General features: G+C 74.4%; 1 protein-coding gene across 1 annotated transcript in view; it reads right to left on the bottom strand.

The window, feature by feature from the left end:
- Positions 1-19,486, bottom strand: part of TLN1 (talin 1) — a 215,220-nt gene that overhangs the window by 155,008 nt on the left and 40,726 nt on the right. The window contains 8 exon segments of the mRNA XM_089779522.1: positions 1,280-1,353; positions 6,014-6,118; positions 9,014-9,157; positions 9,159-9,170; positions 9,551-9,596; positions 9,598-9,653; positions 11,117-11,177; positions 13,070-13,197. Coding sequence (XP_089635648.1) covers positions 1,280-1,353; positions 6,014-6,118; positions 9,014-9,157; positions 9,159-9,170; positions 9,551-9,596; positions 9,598-9,653; positions 11,117-11,177; positions 13,070-13,197 — 626 coding nt within the window.

The following is a 19,486-nucleotide window of genomic DNA, read 5'->3' as shown; positions in this document are numbered from 1 at the left end:
GAACACGTCTGCCTTCAGCTCCCTCTGCGGGATCACACTGCCCCCCGCTGCCTGTTCTCCCCGAGTGCCATGCCCTCTCCTGCAGGGCGAGACCCCCTCCCCCAGCCCGGGGCCCAGCTCTGGCTGCTCCGCTGCAGCCGATTCCCCCGACCGCCCCAAACCCAGGCGGAGGCAGGACGGGCTCCAGGCTCAGGAAACTCCTGGAGGGTGGCCCCGCAATAGCCATCAGCCTGGGCAGGCAGCACCGCGGAACCGGCCCCTTGGGCGCTCGCCGCCCCCTGCCCGAGCCGCCCCCCCGCGCGACCCCTCCAGCGCCTGACCCTGACCCTGACCCCGCCCCCGCCCCCGCGCACGACCCCTCCGGCGCCTGACCCTGACCCTGACCCCGCGCGCGACCCCTCCGGCGCCTGACCCCGCCCCCCTGTGCGATCGCTCCGGCGCCTGACCCCGCCCGCCCGCCCCCCCCCGTGCGACCCCTCCGGCGCCTGACCCCGCCGCCCCCCCCCGCGCGACCCCTCCGGCGCCTGTCCTCTCCCCCCCCCGCGCGCGACCCCTCCGGCGCCTGTCCTCCCCCCCCGCGCGACCCCTCCAGCGCCTCTCCTCCCCCCCCCCCCGCGCGACCCCTCCGGCGCCTGTCTCGCCCCCCCCCCCCCCCTCCCCGCGCGACCCCTCCGGCGCCTGTCCTCGCCCTCCCCCCCTCCCCGCGCGACCCCTCCGGCGCCTGTCCTCGCCCTCCCCCCCTCCCCGCGCGACCCCTGCGGCGCCTGTCCTCGCCCCCCCCCCTCCCCGCGCGACCCCTCCGGCGCCTGTCCTCGCCCCCCCCTCCCCCTCCCCGCGCGACCCCTGCGGCGCCTGTCCTCGCCCCCCTCCCCCTCCCGCGCGACCCCTGCGGCGCCTGTCCTCGCCCCCCCCCCCCTCCCCGTGCGACCCCTGCGGCGCCTGTCCTCGCCCTCCCCCCCTCCCCGCGCGACCCCTCCGGCGCCTGACCCCACCCCCCCCCGCGCGACCCCTCCGGTGCCTGTCCTCACCCCCCCTCCCCGCGCGACCACTCCGGCGCCTGACCCCCCCCTTCCCGTGTGAGCCCTTCGGCACCTCACCCCACCCTCCCCTCCCCATGCAAGCCCTCTGGCGCTCAACCCCTGAGCCAGCCACCCCTCCTGCCCAGGTCTGACGCCAGTGACGGGCTGGTAACTGCCCCCAGGGCCCTGCCCCGCTGCCCACAGCTCGGGAGCACGGCCGGAGAGCGCCCATGCAGCCCCCCCGCCCCACTGAGCCGTACTTCTTCGGGGACACCGAGTCTTCCAGCATGGTGGACTCCTCATCCCCCTCCAGCCCAAAGTGGTCCTTGCTCTTCTTCTGCGGGGGGAGAGAGACACTGGCGCTCAGCCGCAGCCCCGCCCGCCCCAGTGCATTCTGGGATCAGCTCTGTGGCTGGCGGAGGGGAGGGGGGTTCCCTCCTGCCTGGCCCCAAGGCAGCTGCCACCGCTCTGCTGCCCCGACCCCTGAGCACCCGGTCAAGGACCCCCCCGCCCTGCTCCCGCCCCCTGTTGCAGAACCCCCCCCCCGCCTGCTGGCCCCTCCACCCTGTCCCTCCCATGGAACACCCCCCACTGGCCCCTTCCTCCCTGTTCCCGCCCCCCCCCCCCCCTGCTGGCCCCTCCACCCTGTCCCTCCCATGGAACACCCCCCCACTGGCCCCTTCCTCCCTGTTCCCGCCCCCCCCCGCTGGCCCCTCCACCCTGTCCCTCCCATGGAACACCCCCCCACTGGCCCCTTCCTCCCTGTTCCCGCCCCCCCCCGCCTGCTGGCCCCTCCACCCTGTCCCTCCCATGGAACACCCCCCACTGGCCCCTTCCTCCCTGTTCCCGCCCCCCCCCGCCTGCAGGCCCCTCCACCCTGTCCCTCCCATGGAACACCCCCCACTGGCCCCTTCCTCCCTGTTCCCGCCCCCCCCCGCCTGCAGGCCCCTCCACCCTGTCCCTCCCATGGAACACCCCCCACTGGCCCCTTCCTCCCTGTTCCCGCCCCCCCCCCCGCCTGCAGGCCCCTCCACCCTGTCCCTCCCATGGAACACCCCCCACTGGCCCCTTCCTCCCTGTTCCCCCCCCCCGCCTGCAGGCCCCTCCACCCTGTCCCTCCCATGGAACACCCCCCACTGGCCCCTTCCTCCCTGTTCCCGCCCCCCCCCGCCTGCAGGCCCCTCCACCCTGTCCCTCCCATGGAACACCCCCCCACTGGCCCCTTCCCTCCCTGCCCCCTTCCCCTCCTCCCCCCCCCCCGCCTGCAGGCCCCTCCACCCTGTCCCTCCCATGGAACACCCCCCACTGGCCCCTTCCTCCCTGTTCCTGCCCCCCCCCGCCTGCAGGCCCCTCCACCCTGTCCCTCCCATGGAACACCCCCCACTGGCCCCTTCCTCCCTGTTCCTGCCCCCCCCCGCCTGCAGGCCCCTCCACCCTGTCCCTCCCATGGAACACCCCCCACTGGCCCCTTCCTCCCTGTTCCTGCCCCCCCCCGCCTGCAGGCCCCTCCACCCTGTCCCTCCCATGGAACACCCCCCCACTGGCCCCTTCCTCCCTGTTCCTGCCCCCCCCCGCCTGCAGGCCCCTCCACCCTGTCCCTCCCATGGAACACCCCCCCACTGGCCCCTTCCTCCCTGTTCCCGCCCCCCCCCCCGCCTGCAGGCCCCTCCACCCTGTCCCTCCCATGGAACACCCCCCCACTGGCCCCTTCCTCCCTGTTCCCGCCCCCCCCCCCCGCCTGCAGGCCCCTCCACCCTGTCCCTCCCATGGAACACCCCCCCACTGGCCCCTTCCTCCCTGTTCCCGCCCCCCCCCCCGCCTGCAGGCCCCTCCACCCTGTCCCTCCCATGGAACACCCCCCCACTGGCCCCTTCCTCCCTGTTCCTGCCCCCCACCGCCTGCAGGCCCCTCCACCCTGTCCCTCCCATGGAACACCCCCCACTGGCCCCTTCCTCCCTGTTCCCGCCCCCCCCCCCGCCTGCAGGCCCCTCCACCCTGTCCCTCCCATGGAACACCCCCCACTGGCCCCTTCCTCCCTGTTCCCGCCCCCCCCGCCTGCAGGCCCCTCCACCCTGTCCCTCCCATGGAACACCCCCCCACTGGCCCCTTCCTCCCTGTTCCTGCCCCCCCCCCGCCTGCAGGCCCCTCCACCCTGTCCCTCCCATGGAACACCCCCCACTGGCCCCTTCCTCCCTGTTCCTGCCCCCCCCCCGCCTGCAGGCCCCTCCACCCTGTCCCTCCCATGGAACACCCCCCCACTGGCCCCTTCCTCCCTGTTCCTGCCCCCCCCCGCCTGCAGGCCCCTCCACCCTGTCCCTCCCATGGAACACCCCCCCACTGGCCCCTTCCTCCCTGTTCCCGCCCCCCCCCCGCCTGCAGGCCCCTCCACCCTGTCCCTCCCATGGAACACCCCCCCACTGGCCCCTTCCTCCCTGTTCCTGCCCCCCCCCGCCTGCAGGCCCCTCCACCCTGTCCCTCCCATGGAACACCCCCCCACTGGCCCCTTCCTCCCTGTTCCCGCCCCCCCCCCCGCCTGCAGGCCCCTCCACCCTGTCCCTCCCATGGAACACCCCCCCACTGGCCCCTTCCTCCCTGTTCCCGCCCCCCCCCCCGCCTGCAGGCCCCTCCACCCTGTCCCTCCCATGGAACACCCCCCCACTGGCCCCTTCCTCCCTGTTCCCGCCCCCCCCCGCCTGCAGGCCCCTCCACCCTGTCCCTCCCATGGAACACCCCCCCACTGGCCCCCCCCCCCTTCCTCCCTGTCCCTCCTGCCCCCCACCGCCTGCAGGCCCCTCCACCCTGTCCCTCCCATGGAACACCCCCCACTGGCCCCTTCCTCCCTGTTCCCGCCCCCCCCCGCCTGCAGGCCCCTCCACCCTGTCCCTCCCATGGAACACCCCCCCACTGGCCCCTTCCTCCCTGTTCCTGCCCCCCCCCGCCTGCAGGCCCCTCCACCCTGTCCCTCCCATGGAACACCCCCCCACTGGCCCCTTCCTCCCTGTTCCCGCCCCCCCCCCGCCTGCAGGCCCCTCCACCCTGTCCCTCCCATGGAACACCCCCCCACTGGCCCCTTCCTCCCTGTTCCCGCCCCCCCCCGCCTGCAGGCCCCTCCACCCTGTCCCTCCCATGGAACACCCCCCACTGGCCCCTTCCTCCCTGTTCCCGCCCCCCCCCCGCCTGCAGGCCCCTCCACCCTGTCCCTCCCATGGAACACCCCCCCACTGGCCCCTTCCTCCCTGTTCCCGCCCCCCCCCCGCCTGCAGGCCCCTCCACCCTGTCCCTCCCATGGAACACCCCCCCACTGGCCCCTTCCTCCCTGTTCCCGCCCCCCCCCCGCCTGCAGGCCCCTCCACCCTGTCCCTCCCATGGAACACCCCCCCACTGGCCCCTTCCTCCCTGTTCCCGCCCCCCCCCGCCTGCAGGCCCCTCCACCCCCTGCCCCTCCACCCTGTCCCTCCCATGGAACACCCCCCCACTGGCCCCTTCCTCCCTGTTCCCGCTCCCCCCCCCTGCCTGGCAGGCTCCTCCACCCTGTCCCTCCCATGGAACACCCCCCACTGGCCCCTTCCTCCCTGTTCCCCCCCCCCGCCCCCCCCCCAGGCCTGCAGCCTGCAGGCCCCTCCACCCTGTCCCTCCCATGGAACACCCCCCACTGGCCCCTTCCTCCCCGCCTGCCCCCCCCCGCCTGCCCTCCACCCTGTCCCTCCCATGGAACACCCCCCACTGGCCCCTTCCTCCCTGTTCCTGCCCCCCCGCCTGCAGGCCCCTCCACCCTGTCCCTCCCATACACCCCCACTGGCCCCTTCCTCCCTGTTCCCCCCCACCTGCAGGCCCTCCACCCTGTCCCTCCCATGGAACACCCCCCTCTTGCATGTTCTGTTCCCCCGCCTGCAGGCCCCTCCACCCTGTCCCTCCCATGGAACACCCCCACCTGTTCCCCCCCCCCGCCTGCAGGCCCCTCCACCCTGTCCCTCCCATGGAACACCCCCCACTGGCCCCTTTCCCTTTCCTCCTGCCCCCCCCCCGCCTGCAGGCCCCTCCACCCTGTCCCTCCCATGGAACACCCCCCACTGGCCCCTTCCTCCCTGTTCCCGCCCCCCCGCCTGCAGGCCCCTCCACCCTGTCCCTCCCATGGAACACCCCCCACTGGCCCCTTCCTCCCTGTTCCCGCCCCGCCTGCAGGCCCCTCCACCCTGTCCCTCCCATGGAACACCCCCCACTGGCCCCTTCCTCCCTGCCCCCGCCTTCCTCCCTGTTCCCGCCCCCCGCCTGCAGGCCCCTCCACCCTGTCCCTCCCATGGAACACCCCCCACTGGCCCCTTCCTCCCTGTTCCCGCCCCCCCCCCCCCTGCTGGCCCCTCCACCCTGTCCCTCCCATGGAACACCCCCCACTGGCCCCTTCCTCCCTGTTCCCGCCCCCCCCGCCTGCCCCCCACCTGCCTGCAGGCCCCTCCACCCTGTCCCTCCCATGGAACACCCCCCACTGGCCCCTTCCTCCCTGTTCCCGCCCCCCCCGCCTGCAGGCCCCTCCACCCTGTCCCTCCCATGGAACACCCCCCTGGCCCCCCCTCCCCTCCCCCCGGGCCCCCCCCCGCCTGCAGGCCCCTCCACCCTGTCCCTCCCATGGAACACCCCCCCACTGGCCCCTTCCTCCCTGTTCCCCCCGCCTGCAGGCCCCTCCACCCTGTCCCTCCCATGGAACACCCCCCACTGGCCCCTTCCTCCCTGTTCCTGCCCCCCCGCCTGCAGGCCCCTCCACCCTGTCCCTCCCATGGAACACCCCCACTGGCCCCTTCCTCCCTGTTCCCGCCCCCCGCCCCCCGCCTGCAGGCCCCTCCACCCTGTCCCTCCCATGGAACACCCCCCACTGGCCCCTTCCTCCCTGTTCCCGCCCCCCGTTGCAGATCCCCCCCCGCCTGCTGGCCCCTCCATGGCAGCCCCCTGCCCTGCCCCCCCGCCCTGCGCACCCCTCCCAGGACGTGCTCCTGCCCCACTCACCTTTTCAGAATGATGTCAATGTAGCCGGCGATCAGCTGGGCGATCTGCTCCCCCTCTGTCGTCTGCACCGAGTAGTACCCGTCCTGGTAATCCCCGAAATCCTGCAGCAACGGGGCACAGGGCAGCGCGGGAGCCCCAGGGCCCTGCCCGGCTCCGCCCCTGCCCTGCCTGGCTCCGACCCCCCACGGCCCTGCCTGGCCTGCACCCCACAGCCCTGCCCGGCTCCGCCCCCACAGCCCTGCCCGGCTCCGCCCCCCCAGCCCTGCCCGGCTTACTCCCCCACGGCCCTGCCCCGCCCCCGCCCCCACAGCCCTGCCCGGCTTGCTCCCCCCACGGCCCTGCCCGGCTCTGCCCCCACAGCCCTGCCCGGCTCCGCCCCCCACGGCACTGCCCGGCTCCGCCCCCCCCCAGCCCTGCCTGGCCACCCCACGGCTGCCCGGCTCCGCCCCACCGCCCTGCCCGGCCTCCCCCCGGCCCTGCCCGCTCCGCCCCACAGCCCTGCCTGCCCCACTCCCCCCCGGCCCTGCCCAGCTCCGCCCCCCACGGCCCTGCCCGGCTCCGCCCCCCCACGGCCCTGCCCCACTCCCCCCCACGGCTCTGCCCGGCCTCCCCCACGGCCCTGCCTGGCTCCGCCCCCACAGCCCTGCCCGGCACTCCGCCCCCACGGCCCTGCCCGGCACACTCCCCACGGCCCTGCCCGCTCCGCCCCCCACGGCCCTGCCCGGCCCCGCCCCCCCACGGCCCGCCCGCCCCCCCCCGCGGCCCTGCCCGGCCGCCCCCCCCACGGCCCTGCCCGCTCCGGCCCCCACGGCCCTGCCCGGCCCTCCCCCCACGGCCCTGCCCGGCTCCCCCCCACGGCCCTGCCCCTCCCAGCCCCACGGCCCTGCCCGTCCGGCCCCCACGGCCCTGCCCGGCTCCGGCCCCCCGGCCCTGCCCCGCCCCCCTCCCCCCCGGCCCTGCCTGGCCCACTCCCCCCACGGCCCTGCCCGCCCACTCCCCACAGCCCTGCCCGGCTCCGCCCCCCCACGGCCCTGCCCGGCTCTCCGCCCCCCACGGCCCTCCCCAGCTAGCGCCCCCACCTGCCGGCCGCGCCCAGCCTGCACTAGGGACGCTAAGCATGGAGTAACTGACTAATCCAAGAGCCCCAGGGCCACGGCTCCACCTCCAGGGCTCAGCTGAGGACTCGCTGATCCTGGCTACATGCGGCGCTGCCACTTTGAAACACTGCAGGGAGTCTGGCGCCGGGATCCCGCGGCCCTTCCCCGGCTGGCTCCAGGCTGCACGCGGCGCTGCCACTTCCAAGGGCCCTCCTCTGCCCCCTTGCTGCCTCTTTGGGTACCTCTAGACTACAGGCCTTGCATATTTTGGCCTTGGAAAGGGTTCAGAAAAGGGCAACTAAAATGATGAGGGGTTTGGAGCGGGTCCCATATGAGGAGAGGTTAAAGCGACTGGGACTTTTCAGCTTAGAAAAGAGGAGACTGAGGGGGATATGATAGAGGTCTATAAAAGCATGAGTGTTGTGGAGAGGGCCGATAAAGAAAAAGTTATTTATTAGTTCCCATAATATAAGGAGTAGAGGACACCAAATGACATTAATGGGGAGCAGGTTTAAAACTAATAAAAGAAAGTTCTTCTTCACACAGCATGTAGTCAACCTGTGGAACTCCATGCCAGAGGAGGCTGTGAAGGCTAGGACTATAACAGAGTTTAAAGAGAAGCTAGATAATTCCATGGAGGTTAGGTCCATAAAGGCTATTAGCCAGGGGATAAAATGGGGTCCTTGGCCTGTCTGTCAGAGGCTGGAGAGGGATGGCAGGAGACAAATCGCTTGATCACTGTCTTGGGTCCACCCCCTCTGGGGCACCTGGTGCTGGCCACTGTCGGCAGACAGGCTACTGGACTAGATGGACCTTTGGTCTGACCCAGCACGGCCGTTCTGATGTTCGTGCTGAATGACACAACAGATCACATTCACAGCAGCTGGGCAGGCGGCACCCTCCTCCCCGAAGGGCCCTCTGCACCGCCCCTCCCACCACAGGCGAGGCAACGGCCCAAGCTGGAAATCCCCTCATGGGGGCACTGGGCGGGGGGGGGCAACAGCGCTGCAGGGTTTCCCCTTCATGAAGGTTTGTTTCCAGCTCCGACTGTGCAGCGTGCCCCGGGCACTTGGCTGGGGGCCAGGCCTGCAGGCCTCGCCGCCTGACTCATGAGCCGGGGGTTGGTTCTTATTCTGCCACCTGCAACCACTGAGCCCAGCTTCTCCCCAGCCTCTCTGGATTCCCCCTTTAAGAACTGGAACTGGACTCAATCTCCAGATGGCCTCCCCGGGACAGAATACAATAACGACATCCCTGGATCTGCTGGCCATGCTCCTCCTCACCGCACCTGATCTGCCATTAGCCTGCTTGGCTACCAGGGCCCCTGTTGACTCATCTCCAGCTTCCCAGCCACTGTCATCCCCGGGGCAGGGCGCCGGGGGCTGGGAGGCGCAGGGGGCATGGCGCTGGGTCAGGCAGGGGGGGCAGGGGGGCGGCAGGGGGGCAGGGTGGGGGGGGAGAACAGGAGGCGCGGGGGGGGGCAGGAGGTGCAGGGGGGGGGGGGCGCTGGGCCAGGCGGGGGGAACAGGGGGCGGCGGGGGGGGGCAAGGGGGGAACGGGGGGGAGAACAGAAGGTGCGGGGAGCAGGGTGGGGGGGAGAACAGGAGGCGGGGGGGGCAGGGCGCTGGGCCAGGTGGAGGGGCAGGGTGGGGGGGGAACAGGGAGCAGCGGGGCGGGCAGGGTGGGGGGGAGGGGGCAGGAGGCCGGGGGGCAGGGGAACTGGGCCAGGCGGGGGCGGGGTGGGGGGGACGGGGGGGCGGGGGGGCGGGGCGGGGGGCCAGGGGCAGGAGGCACAGGGGGCAGGGCGCTGGGCCAGGAAGGGGGAACAGGAGAGCGAAGGGGGAACGGGGGCGCGGGGGCGGGGGCGGGGGGGGAGCGGGGGGGGCGCGGGGGGGCCGCCAGGGTGAAGCTCTTGGGGGAGGCGGCCCAGCGTTTGATGTTGGTGAGGTTCCACTCCTGAATCACCTCCTTGGTCCTCTCGTCCACGCGCATCACACACTCCTTGGTGATCCCCAGCAGCCGCGGCACCAGCTTGTTCTTCCCCCTTCATCTTCTCCTGCCAGCGGGACGGGGCAGGGTCGCAGCTGCCCCGGAGCCCCGCCCCGGCCCCCCCAAAGCCCCGCCCCCAGCCCAGCCCTGGTCCGAGCCCCGCCCCAGCGCCCCACCCCCCCCAGCGGCCCAGTCCTGGTCTGAGCCCCGCCCCAGGGCCCCAAAGCCCCGCCCCCCAGCCCAGCCCCCCCAAAGCCCCTCCCCCAGCCCAGCCCAGTCCGAGCCCCGCCCCAGCCCCTCCAAAGCCCCGCCCCCCAGCCCTCCCAAAGGCCTGCCCCTCACCCCCCAGCCAGAGCCCAGCTCCAGGCCCCAGGAAGCGAGAAGAGGGGAGCAGAGGCCAGGGGGGAGCCCTGGAGGACTGATGGGGGGGGGGGGTTGCTGTCTCACCTTGACCAGGAAGAAGGAGACTCCGTAGGTTTTCAGGAGCGGGCGGTTTCACGTAGCGAACCTTGGCCTCAATCTCGCTCATGTTCCCGCAGTTCTTGTGAGCCTGAGGGCAGGGCGGGTCACCCCCGAGGCCGAGACCCCCTTCAGCACGTCCCCCTCCAGCACGCCCTGCCCCGTAGCCCTCTCCAGCACGCCCCCTCCAGCACGCCCCGCCCCCCGCCGCCCCCTCCAGCCGCCCCCCCCTTCAGCACGCCTCCCGTGGCCCCCTCCCGCACATCCCCCTCCAGCACGCCCTGCCCCCTGTGAGCCCCCTCCAGCCCGCCCCCTCCAGCACGCCCCGCCCCCCGCGCGGCCCCCTCCACGCCCCTTCAGCACGCCTCCCATGGCCCCCTCCAGCATCCCCCTCCAGCACGCCCTGCCCCCTGTAGCCCTCTCCAGCACGCCCCCTCCAGCACGCCCCGCCCCCGCGGCCCCCTCCAGCACGCCCCCCCAGCCACGCCTCCCATGGCCCCCTCCAGCACCGCCCCCCTCCAGCACGCCCTGCCCCCTGTAGCCCTCTCCAGCACGCCCCCTCCCAGCACACCCCGCCCCCCGCGGCCCCCCCAGCACGCCCCCTTCAGCACGCCCTGCCCCCGTAGCCCTCTCCAGCACGCCCCCTCCAGCACGCCCCGCCCTCCGCGGCTCCTCACACGCCCCCCTTCCGCCGCCCCCGCGGCCCCCTCCCTTTCCCCCTCCAGCCGCCCCGCCTCCGCTGGCCCCCTCCAGCATCCCCCTCCAGCATGCCCCCCCTCTCGGCCCCCTCCAGCACGCCCCCCTTGCAGCCCCCCTGCAGCCCCTCCAGCGCCCCCTCCAGCACGCCCTGCCCCCCGTAGCCCTCTCCAGCACGCCCCCTCCAGCACGCCCCGCCCCCCCTTCGCACGCCTCCCGCGGCCCCCTCCAGCACGTCCCCCTCCAGCACGCCCTGCCCCCTGTAGCCCTCTCCAGCACGCCCCCTCCAGCACGCCCCGCCCCCCCGCGGCCCCCTCCAGCACGCCCCCTTCAGCACGCCTCCCATGGCCCCCTCAGCACATCCCCTCCAGCCCCGCCTCCCGTGGCCCCCTCCCAGCCTCCCCCTCCAGCACGCCCCCCCCCCAGCAGCCTGCAGCCCCCTCCAGCATCCCCTCCTGCCCGCCCCCCCCGCGGCCCCCTCCCGCCTTGGCCCCCTCCAGCACACCCCGCCCCCGCGGTCCCCTCCAACCACGCCCCCCTCCAACACGCCCTGCCCCCCGCCCCTCTCAGCCGCCCCCCCCAGCACACCCCGCCCCCCCGGCCCCCTCCAGCACACCCCCGCCCCCCGCAGCTCCCTCCAGCACGCCCCGCCCCCTGCGGCTCCCTCCTGCACACCCCGCCAATGCAGCTCCCCACAGCTCTTGCCTAACTAGCTGCCCACCCCCCATGGCCCACCAGTAACCAGCTCCACTCCCTTCCTCCCCCCGGCTGCTCCTGGCCAGCCCTGCGCTCCCAAGGCAGAGTCCTCTCCCCGCCAGGGGCTGCAGCCTTGGGACAGGCCCAGCCTGCCCCACGCACCAGGAAGATCTTGCGCTCGCCCTTCTGCTTGATGTACTCCTTGGGAAGGAAATCCTTCAGGCTGCAGGCAGAGCAGAGCAGCTGTCACCCGCAGGAGGCCAGACCTGGGCATGCCCCAGAGCCCGGCTCCGACTCCACCCGGCAGGGCCCGGGGCAGTGCAGAGGTACCGAGCACGCAGGCGCCAGGAGCCCACAGAGCGGCCCCTCGGGGAAGATGGTCCGGAGGGAGTGGGGGGGGAGCAGCCGGCAAAGCCCGGCGCTGCACCGGGGGCTGGGCAGGGAGCCTGGGGGGCCCCGGCGCTGCACCGGGGGCTGGGCAGGGGCCTGGGGGGCCCGGCGCTGCACCGGGGGGGGGGGGCTAGGCAGGGAGCCTGGGGGGGCCCGGCGCTGGGGGGCGGGCAGGGAGCCTGGGGGGCCCCGGCGCTGCACCGGGGGGGCTAGGCAGGGAGCCTGGGGGGCCCCCGGCGCTGCACCGGGGGGGCTAGGCAAGGCCTGGGGGGCCCGGCGCTGCACCGGGGGGGCTAGGCAGGGAGCCTGGGGGGCCCGGCGCTGCACCGGGGCTAGGCAGGGAGCCTGGGGGGGCCCCGCTGCTGCCGGGGGGCTGGGCAGGGAGCCTGGGGGGCCCGGCGCTGCGGGGGCTGGGCAGGGAGCCTGGGGACCCGGCTGCCCGGGGGCTAGACGAGAGCCTGGGGGGCCCATGCATGCACTGGGGGCTGAACCAGGGCCTGGGGCCCCGCTCCGGGGGGGCTGGGAAGGGGCCTGGGGGGCCCAGCAGCAGGGGGGCAAGGAGAGCAAGGGGGGGCCCGGCTGCACCGGGGGGGCTGGGCAGGGAGCCTGGGGGCCCCGGCCTGCACCCCGGGGGCTGGGCAGGGGCCTGGGGGGGCCGCGCTGCACCGGGGCTGAGGGCAGGGAGCCTGGGGGGGCCCCGGCGCTGCACCGGGGGGGCTGGGCAGGGGCCTGGGGGGGCCCCGGCGCTGCACCGGGGGCTGGGCAGGGAGCCTGGGGGGCCCCGGCCTGCACCGGGGGGCTAGGCAGGGAGCCTGGGGGGGCCCCGGCGCTGCACCGGGAGCCAGACAGGGAGCCTGGAGGCCCGACTGCACCGGGGGCTAGGACAGAGGCCTGGAGGCCCCGGCGCTGCACCGGGGGGCTGGACAGAGCCTGGGGGGCCCCGGCGCTGCACCGGGGGCTAGACAGGGAGCCTGCGGGGGCCGGCGCTGCCGGGGGCTAGACAGGGAGCCTGGGGGAGGCCCGGCGCTGCACTGGGGGGCTGGGCAGGGGAGCCTGGGGGGGCCCGGCGCTGCACCGGGGGCTAGGCAGGGAGCCTGGGGGGGCCCGCGCTGCACCGGGGGGGCTAGACGGGGAGCCTGGGGGCCCAGCGCTGCACCGGGGGCTAGACAGAGCCTGGGGGGGGCGCTGCACCGGGGGCTAGGCAGGGAGCCTGGGGGGGCCCCGGCGCTGCACTGGGGGGGCTAGGCAGGGAGCCTGGGGGCCCGGCGCTGCACTGGGGGGGCTAGGCAGGGAGCCTGGGGGGGCCCCGCGCTGCACTGGGGGGGGGCTAGGCAGGGAGCCTGGGGGGCCCGGCTGCACTGGGGGGGCTAGGCAGGGAGCCTGGGGGGGCCCGGCGCTGCACTGGGGGGGCTGGGCAGGGGCCTGGGGGGCCCGGCGCTGCACTGGGGGTCCCTAGGCGGGGAGCTGGGGGGCCGGCGCTGCTGGGGGCTGGGCAGGGAGCCTGGGGGCCCGGCGCTGCACTGGGGGGGGCTGGGCAGGGAGCCTGGGGGGGCCCGGCGCTGCACTGGGGGGGCTAGGCAGGGAGCCTGGGGGGGCCCGGCGCTGCACTGGGGGGGCTGGGCAGGGAGGCTGGGGGCCCGGCGCTGCACTGGGGGTGCCGGGAAGGGGGTGTCAAAGGGCCCCGGGGGGGCCTGGGCGGCGGTTCGGGGGCTCCTCGACTCTCACTCCAGGAAGCCCGGCTTGTGCTTCTGCTCGTTGTGGGGGCCGAACTGGATCTGAGACTGGAAGCCGGCGAACTCGCAGGCCTTGTCGAAGGAGACGGGGTGGGAGCCGTTCAGGATGTCGTCCCGGGCCTGCGGGGGGAGGCGAGGGGGGTGGAAGGGGTTCAGCGGGGGAGGCAGAGGCGAGGAGGGTGGGGTTTGCGCGGGGGGAGGGGGAGAGGCGAGGGGGTGGAAGGGGTTTGCGCGGGGGGAGGCAGAAGGGCGAGGAGGGTGGAAGGGTTTGCGCGGGGGGGGAGAGACGAGGGGGTGGAAGGGTTTGCGCGGGGGGGGCAGAGGGAGGGGGGTGGGAGGGGTTTGCGCGGGGAGGGAGAGAAGCGGCGGGGGGTGGAGCGGGGGTTGCGCGGGGGGCGGGGGGCGGGGAGGGTGGAAGGGTTTGCGCGGGGGGGGAGGGGAAGAGGAGGGGGTGGAAGGGTTTGCGCGGGGGAGGGAGAGGCGGGGGGTGGAAGGGTTTGCGCGGGGGGAGGGAGGGGGCGGGGGGGAGGGAGAGGGACTTGTGCGGGGGAGGGAGAGAGGGGGGGGTGGAAGGGTTTGCGCGGGGGAGGGAGAGAGCGAGGGGTGGAAGGGGTGCGCGGGGGAGGCAGAGGGCGAGGGGGTGGAAGGGTTTGCGCGGGGGGAGGGAGAAGGCGGGGGGTGGAAGGGTTTGCGCGGGGGGGAGGAGAGAAGGCGGGGGTGCGGGAGGGGTTGCGGGGGGGGAGGGAGAAGGCGAGGGGGGTGGAAGGGTTTGCGCGGGGGGAGGGAGAAGGCGGGGGTGGAAGGGTTTGCGCGGGGGGAGGGAGAAGGGGGGGTGGAAGGGTTTGCGCGGGGGGGTGGGAGAGGCGAGGGGGGAGGGGAGGGGTTCGCGCGGGGGTGGGGAGAGGGCGAGGGGGTGGAAGGGTGCGCGGGGGGGAGGGAGAGAGGCGGGGGGGGGAAGGGGCCTGCGCGGGGGGGGGGAGGAGCGGGGGGTGGAAGGGTTTGCGCGGGGGGAGGGAGAAGGCGAGGGGGTGGAAGGACTGCGCGGGGAGGGAGAAGGCGAGGGGGTGGAAGGGTTTGCGCGGGGGAGGGAGAAGGCGAGGGGGTGGAAGGGTTGCGGGGGAGGGAGGGCGGGGGGGTGGAAGGGTTTGCGCGGGGGAGGGAGAGAGGGGAGGAGGGAAGGGTTTGCGCGGGGGGAGGGAGAAGGGGGTGGGAGGGTTTGCGGGGGGGAGGGAGAAGGCGAGGGGGGTGGAAGGGTTTGCGCGGGGGAGGGAGAAGGCGAGGGGGGTGGAAGGGTTTGCGCGGGGGGAGGGAGAAGGCGAGGGGGAGGGAGGAGTTCGGGGGGGAGGGAGAAGGCGAGGGGGTCGGTTTCGGGGGGGGGGAGGGAGAAGGCGAGGGGGGTGGAAGGGTTTGCGCGGGGGAGGAGGAGGCGAGAGGGGAGGAAGGGTTGCTATGGGGGGGGGAAGGCGAGGGGGTGGAGGGGGGCGGGGGAGAAGAGCGAGGGGGTGGAAGGGTTTGCGCGGGGGGGAGGGGAAGACGAGGGGGTGGAAGGGTTCAGGGAGGAGGCGAGGGGGTGGAAGGGTTTGCGCGGGGGGAGGGAGGGCTGAGGGGGGGAAGGGTTCTGGGGTGGGAGAAGCTGGGGGTGGAGTTCGGGGGGGGGGAGGGAGGGCGAGGGGTGGAAGGTTCGCGGGGGGTGGGAGGAAAGTGAGGGGGAGGGGAAGGGTTTATGGGGGAGGGAGAGGCGAGGGGAGGAAGGATTCTATGGGGTGGGAGAAGGCGAGGGGGGTGGAAGGGTTTGCGCGGGGGGGGGGGAGAAGGCGAGGGGGGTGGAAGGGTTGCTGTGGGGGGGAGGGAGAAGGCGAGGAGGAAGGGTTCTGGGGGGGAGGGGCGAGGGGGGGGAAGGGTTGCGCGGGGGTGGGAGAAGGCGAGGGGGGTGGAAGGGTTTGCGCGGGGGGGGTGGGAGAAGGCGAGGGGTGGAGGGTTTGTTGGGGGGGAGGGAGAAGGCGAGGGGGGTGGAAGGGTTTGCGCGGGGGGGGGGAGGGAAGGCGAGGGGGTGGAAGGGTTTGCGCGGGGGGGAGGGAGAAGGCGAGGGGGGTGGAAGGGTTTGCGCGGGGGGAGGGAGAAGGCGAGGGGGGTGGAAGGGTTTGCGCGGGGGGGTGGGAGAAGGCGAGGGGGGTGGAAGGGTTTGCGCGGGGGGAGGGCAGAAGGCGAAGGGGTGGGAGGATTTGCGCGGGGGGAGGGAGAAGGCGAGGGGGTGGAAGGGTTTGCGCGGGGGGGGGAGGGAGAAGGCGAGGGGGAGGAAGGGTTTGCGCGGGGGGAGGGAGAAGGCGGGGGGGTGGAAGGGTTTGCGCGGGGGAGGGAGAGAGGCGAGGGGGTGGAAGGGTTTGCGCGGGGGAGGGAGAAGGCGAGGGGGGTGGAAGGGTTTGCGCGGGGGGGAGGGAGAAGGCGAGGGGGTGGAAGGGTTTGCGCGGGGGGGAGGGAGAGCGAGGGGGTGGAAGGGTTTGCGCGGGGGGGGGGGGGGGAGGGAGAAGGCGAGGGGGGTGGAAGGGTTTGCGGGGGGGGGAGAAGGCGGGGGTGGAAGGGTTTGCGCGGGGGGAGGGAGAAGGCGAGGGGGAGGGAGGGTTTGGGGGAGGGAGGGAGAGGGGGAGGAAGGGTTTGGCGCGGGGGGGGAGAAGAGGGGGTGGAAGGGTTTGCGCGGGGGGAGGGAGAAGGCGAGGGGGGTGGAAGGGTTTGCGCGGGGGGGGAGGAGGAGAAGGCGAGGGGGAGGAAGGGTTTGCGCGGGGGGGGGAGGGAGAAGGCGAGGGGGAGGAGGAGGTTTGCGCGGGGGAGGGAGAAGGCGGGGGGTGGAAGGGTTTGCGCGGGGGGGGGGGGAGGGAGAAGGCGAGGGGGTGGAAGGGTTTGCGCGGGGGGGGGGGAGGGAGAAGGCGGGGGGAGGGAAGGGGTTTGCGCGGGGGGAGGGGAGAAGGCGAGGGGGGTGGAAGGGTTTGCGCGGGGGGAGGGGGAGGGAGAGGGGGGGTGGAAGGGTTTGCGCGGGGGGGGGGGGAGAGAGAGAGGAGGAGAGGGGTGGAAGGGTTTGCGCGGGGGGGGGGGGAGGGAGAGGGGGGGTGGAAGGGTTTGCGCGGGGAGGCAGAAGGCGAGGGGGGTGGAAGGGTTTGCGCGGGGGGGTGGGGAAGGCGGGGGTGGAAGGGTTGCTGGGGGGGGAGGGAGAAGGCGAGGGGGTGGAAGGGTTTGCGCGGGGGGAGGGAGAGAGGCGGGGGTGGAAGGGTTTGCGCGGGGGGAGGGGAGAAGGCGGGGGGGTGGAAGGGTTTGCGCGGGGGGAGGGAGAAGGCGAGGGGGTGGAAGGGTTTGCGCGGGGGGAGGGAGGAGAAGGCGAGGGGGAGGAGGAGGGTTTGCGCGGGGGGAGGGAGAGAGGCGGGGGGAGGAAGGGGTTGCGCGGGGGGAGGGGAGGCGAGGGGGTGGAAGGGTTTGCGCGGGGGAGGGAGAGAGGGGGGTGGAGGGGTTGCGCGGGGGGGAGGAGGAGGCGGGGGGGGGAGGGTTTCTGGGGAGGGAGAAGGCGAGGGGAGGGAAGGGTTTGCGCGGGGGGGGGGGGGGGGGGAGGGAGAAGAGGCGGGGGGGGGTGGAAGGGTTTGCGCGGGGGGGAGGGAGAAGGCGAGAGGGGGGGGAAGGGTTTGCTTGGGGGAGGGAGAAGGCGAGGGGGAGGAAGGGTTTGCGCGGGGGGGGGAGGGAGAAGGCGAGGGGGTGGAAGGGTTTGCGCGGGGGGGGAGGGAGAAGGCGAGGGGGTGGAAGGGTTTGCGCGGGGGGAGGCAGAAGGCGGGGGGTGGAAGGGTTTGCGCGGGGGAGGGGGAGAGGCGGGGGGTGGAAGGGTTTGCGCGGGGGTGAGGAGAAGGCGAAGAGGTGGAAGGGTTTGCGCGGGGGGGGGAGGAAGGCGAGGGGTGGAAGGGTTTGCGCGGGGGGAGGGAGAAGGCGAGGGGGGTGGAAGGGTTTGCGCGGGGGGGGGAAGGCGGGGGGGGGGGGAGAAGGCGGGGGTGGAAGGGTTTGGGGGGGAGGGAGAGGCGAGGGGGTGGAAGGGTTTGCGCGGGGGGGGGGGGAGGGAGAGGGGGGGAGGAAGGGTTTGCGCGGGGGGAGGGAGAAGGCGAGGGGGGTGGAAGGGTTTGCGCGGGGGGAGGGAGAAGGCGAGGGGGGTGGAAGGGTTTGCGCGGGGGGGAGGGAGAAGGCGAGGGGGGTGGAAGGGTTTGCGCGGGGGGAGGGAGAAGGCGAGGGGGGTGGAAGGGTTTGCGCGGGGGGAGGGAGAAGGCGAGGGGGGTGGAAGGGTTTGCGCGGGGGGGGAGGGAGAAGGCGAGGGGGAGGAAGGGTTTGCGCGGGGGGAGGGAGAAGGCGAGGGGGAGGAAGGGTTTGCGCGGGGGGAGGGAGAAGGCGAGGGGGGTGGAAGGGTTTGCGCGGGGGGGAGGGAGAAGGCGGGGGGTGGGAGAAGGCGAGGGGGGTGGGAGAAGGCGAGGGGGGTGGAAGGGTTTGCGCGGGGGGAGGGAGAAGGTGAGAGGGGTGGAAGGGTTTGCGCGGGGGGAGGGAGAGGCGAGGGGGGAGGGAGAAGGCGAGGGGGGTGGGAGAAGGCGAGGGGGGTGGAAGGGTTTGCGCGGGGGAGGGAGAAGGCGAGGGGGTGGAAGGGTTTGCGCGGGGGGAGGGAGAAGGCGAGGGGGGAGGGAGAAGGCGAGGGGGGAGGGAGAAGGCAAGGGGGGTGGGAGAAGGCGAGGGGGGTGGGAGAAGGCGAGGGGGAGGGAGAAGGCAAGGGGGGGTGGGAGAAGGCGAGGGGGGAGGGAGAAGGCAAGGGGGGTGGGAGAAGGCGGGGGTGGGAGAAGGCGAGGGGGGAGGGAGAAGGCGAGGGGGGTGGAAGGGTTTGCGCGGGGGGAGGGAGAAGGCGAGGGGGTGGAAGGGTTTGCGCGGGGGGGGGGGGAGGGAGAAGGCGAGGGGGGTGGAAGGGTTTGCGCGGGGGGAGGGAGAAGGCGAGGGGGGTGGAAGGGTTTGCGCGGGGGGAGGGAGAAGGCGAGGGGGGTGGAAGGGTTTGCGCGGGGGGAGGGAGAAGGCGAGGGGGGTGGAAGGGTTTGCGCGGGGGGAGGGAGAAGGCGAGGGGGGTGGAAGGGTTTGCGCGGGGGGAGGGAGAAGGCGAGGGGGGAGGGAGAAGGCGAGGGGGGTGGAAGGGTTTGCGCGGGGGGAGGGAGAAGGCGAGGGGGGAGGGAGAAGGCGAGGGGGGTGGAAGGGTTTGCGCGGGGGGGGGGAGGGAGAAGGCGAGGGGGAGGAAGGGTTTGTGCGGGGGGAGGGAGCAGTCCGCACACTGGATTTGGGGCAGAGATGCGGTGCCGGGGCGGTGGGAGGAGGGGAGAGGCACCATGGGGGCGGGGGAGGGGAGAGGCCATTCCTGGCCACTCGGTACCGTCTCCTCGGGGCTGGGAACGGGCAGGCTGAGGGCCAGGGGGTGCCAGGCCAGGGCAGCCCGTCTCCCACCCCCACCGGGCAGTGCTGGCTCCCCAGGGAACGGTCTCACAGGGCCCCTAAGAGCTCAGCTGGTCCGGCCCCTGGCTGCAGCAGGGCTAGCTACAGGTGGGGCTCGCCGGGGGCAAGCGCTGGGGGCATGGGTGGGGGTGAATGTAGGGGCCCAGACAGGGGATGCCGGAGGCGAGTGCAGGGGGGACAAAGGGGACAGGGTGGGGAGAGCGGGGGGCGGGGGCGGGGATAGGGGGCGGGACGGGGCGGGGGAATGGGGGCGTAGAGCAGGTTGAGCTGCACGGGGTCGCGGGAGTCCACGTTCTGGTTGGAGTAGGCGGGCGGGCGGGGCGGGATCAGGGAATGGGGGCGGGGGGCGGGGGCGGGACGGGGAATGGGGGTGGGGATAGGGGGCGGGGCCGGGCCATACCTACACGTAGAGCAGGTTGAGCTGCACGGGGTCGCGGGAGTCCACGTTCTGGTTGGAGTGGGCGGGGCGGGATCAGGGAATGGGGGCGGGGACGGGGATAGGGGGCGGGGCGGGATCAGGGAATGGGGGTGGGGATAGGGGGCGGGGACGGGGATAGGGGGCGGGGACGGGGATAGGGGGTGGGGATAGGGGGCGGGGCCGGGCCATACCTGCACGTAGAGCAGGTTGAGCTGCACGGGGTCGCGGGAGTCCACGTTCTGGTTGGAGTAGGCGGGCGGGGCGGGATCAGGGAATGGGGGCGGGGGGGCGGGGGGGCGGGGCGGGGCGGGGAATGGGGGTGGGGATAGGGGGCGGGGCCGGGCCATACCTGCACGTAGAGCAGGTTGAGCTGCACGGGGTCGCGGGAGTCCACGTTCTGGTTGGAGTGGGCGGGGCGGGATCAGGGAATGGGGGTGGGGATAGGGGGCGGGGACGGGGATAGGGGGCGGGGACGGGGATAGGGGGCGG

This window comes from Pelodiscus sinensis, chromosome 6 (assembly GCF_052426305.1).
Source record: "Pelodiscus sinensis isolate ZL-2025 chromosome 6, ASM5242630v1, whole genome shotgun sequence".
NCBI classification, from domain to species: domain Eukaryota; kingdom Metazoa; phylum Chordata; order Testudines; family Trionychidae; genus Pelodiscus; species Pelodiscus sinensis.
Note: the sequence above shows the minus strand (reverse complement) of the source record. Positions and strands in the feature narration are given on the sequence as shown.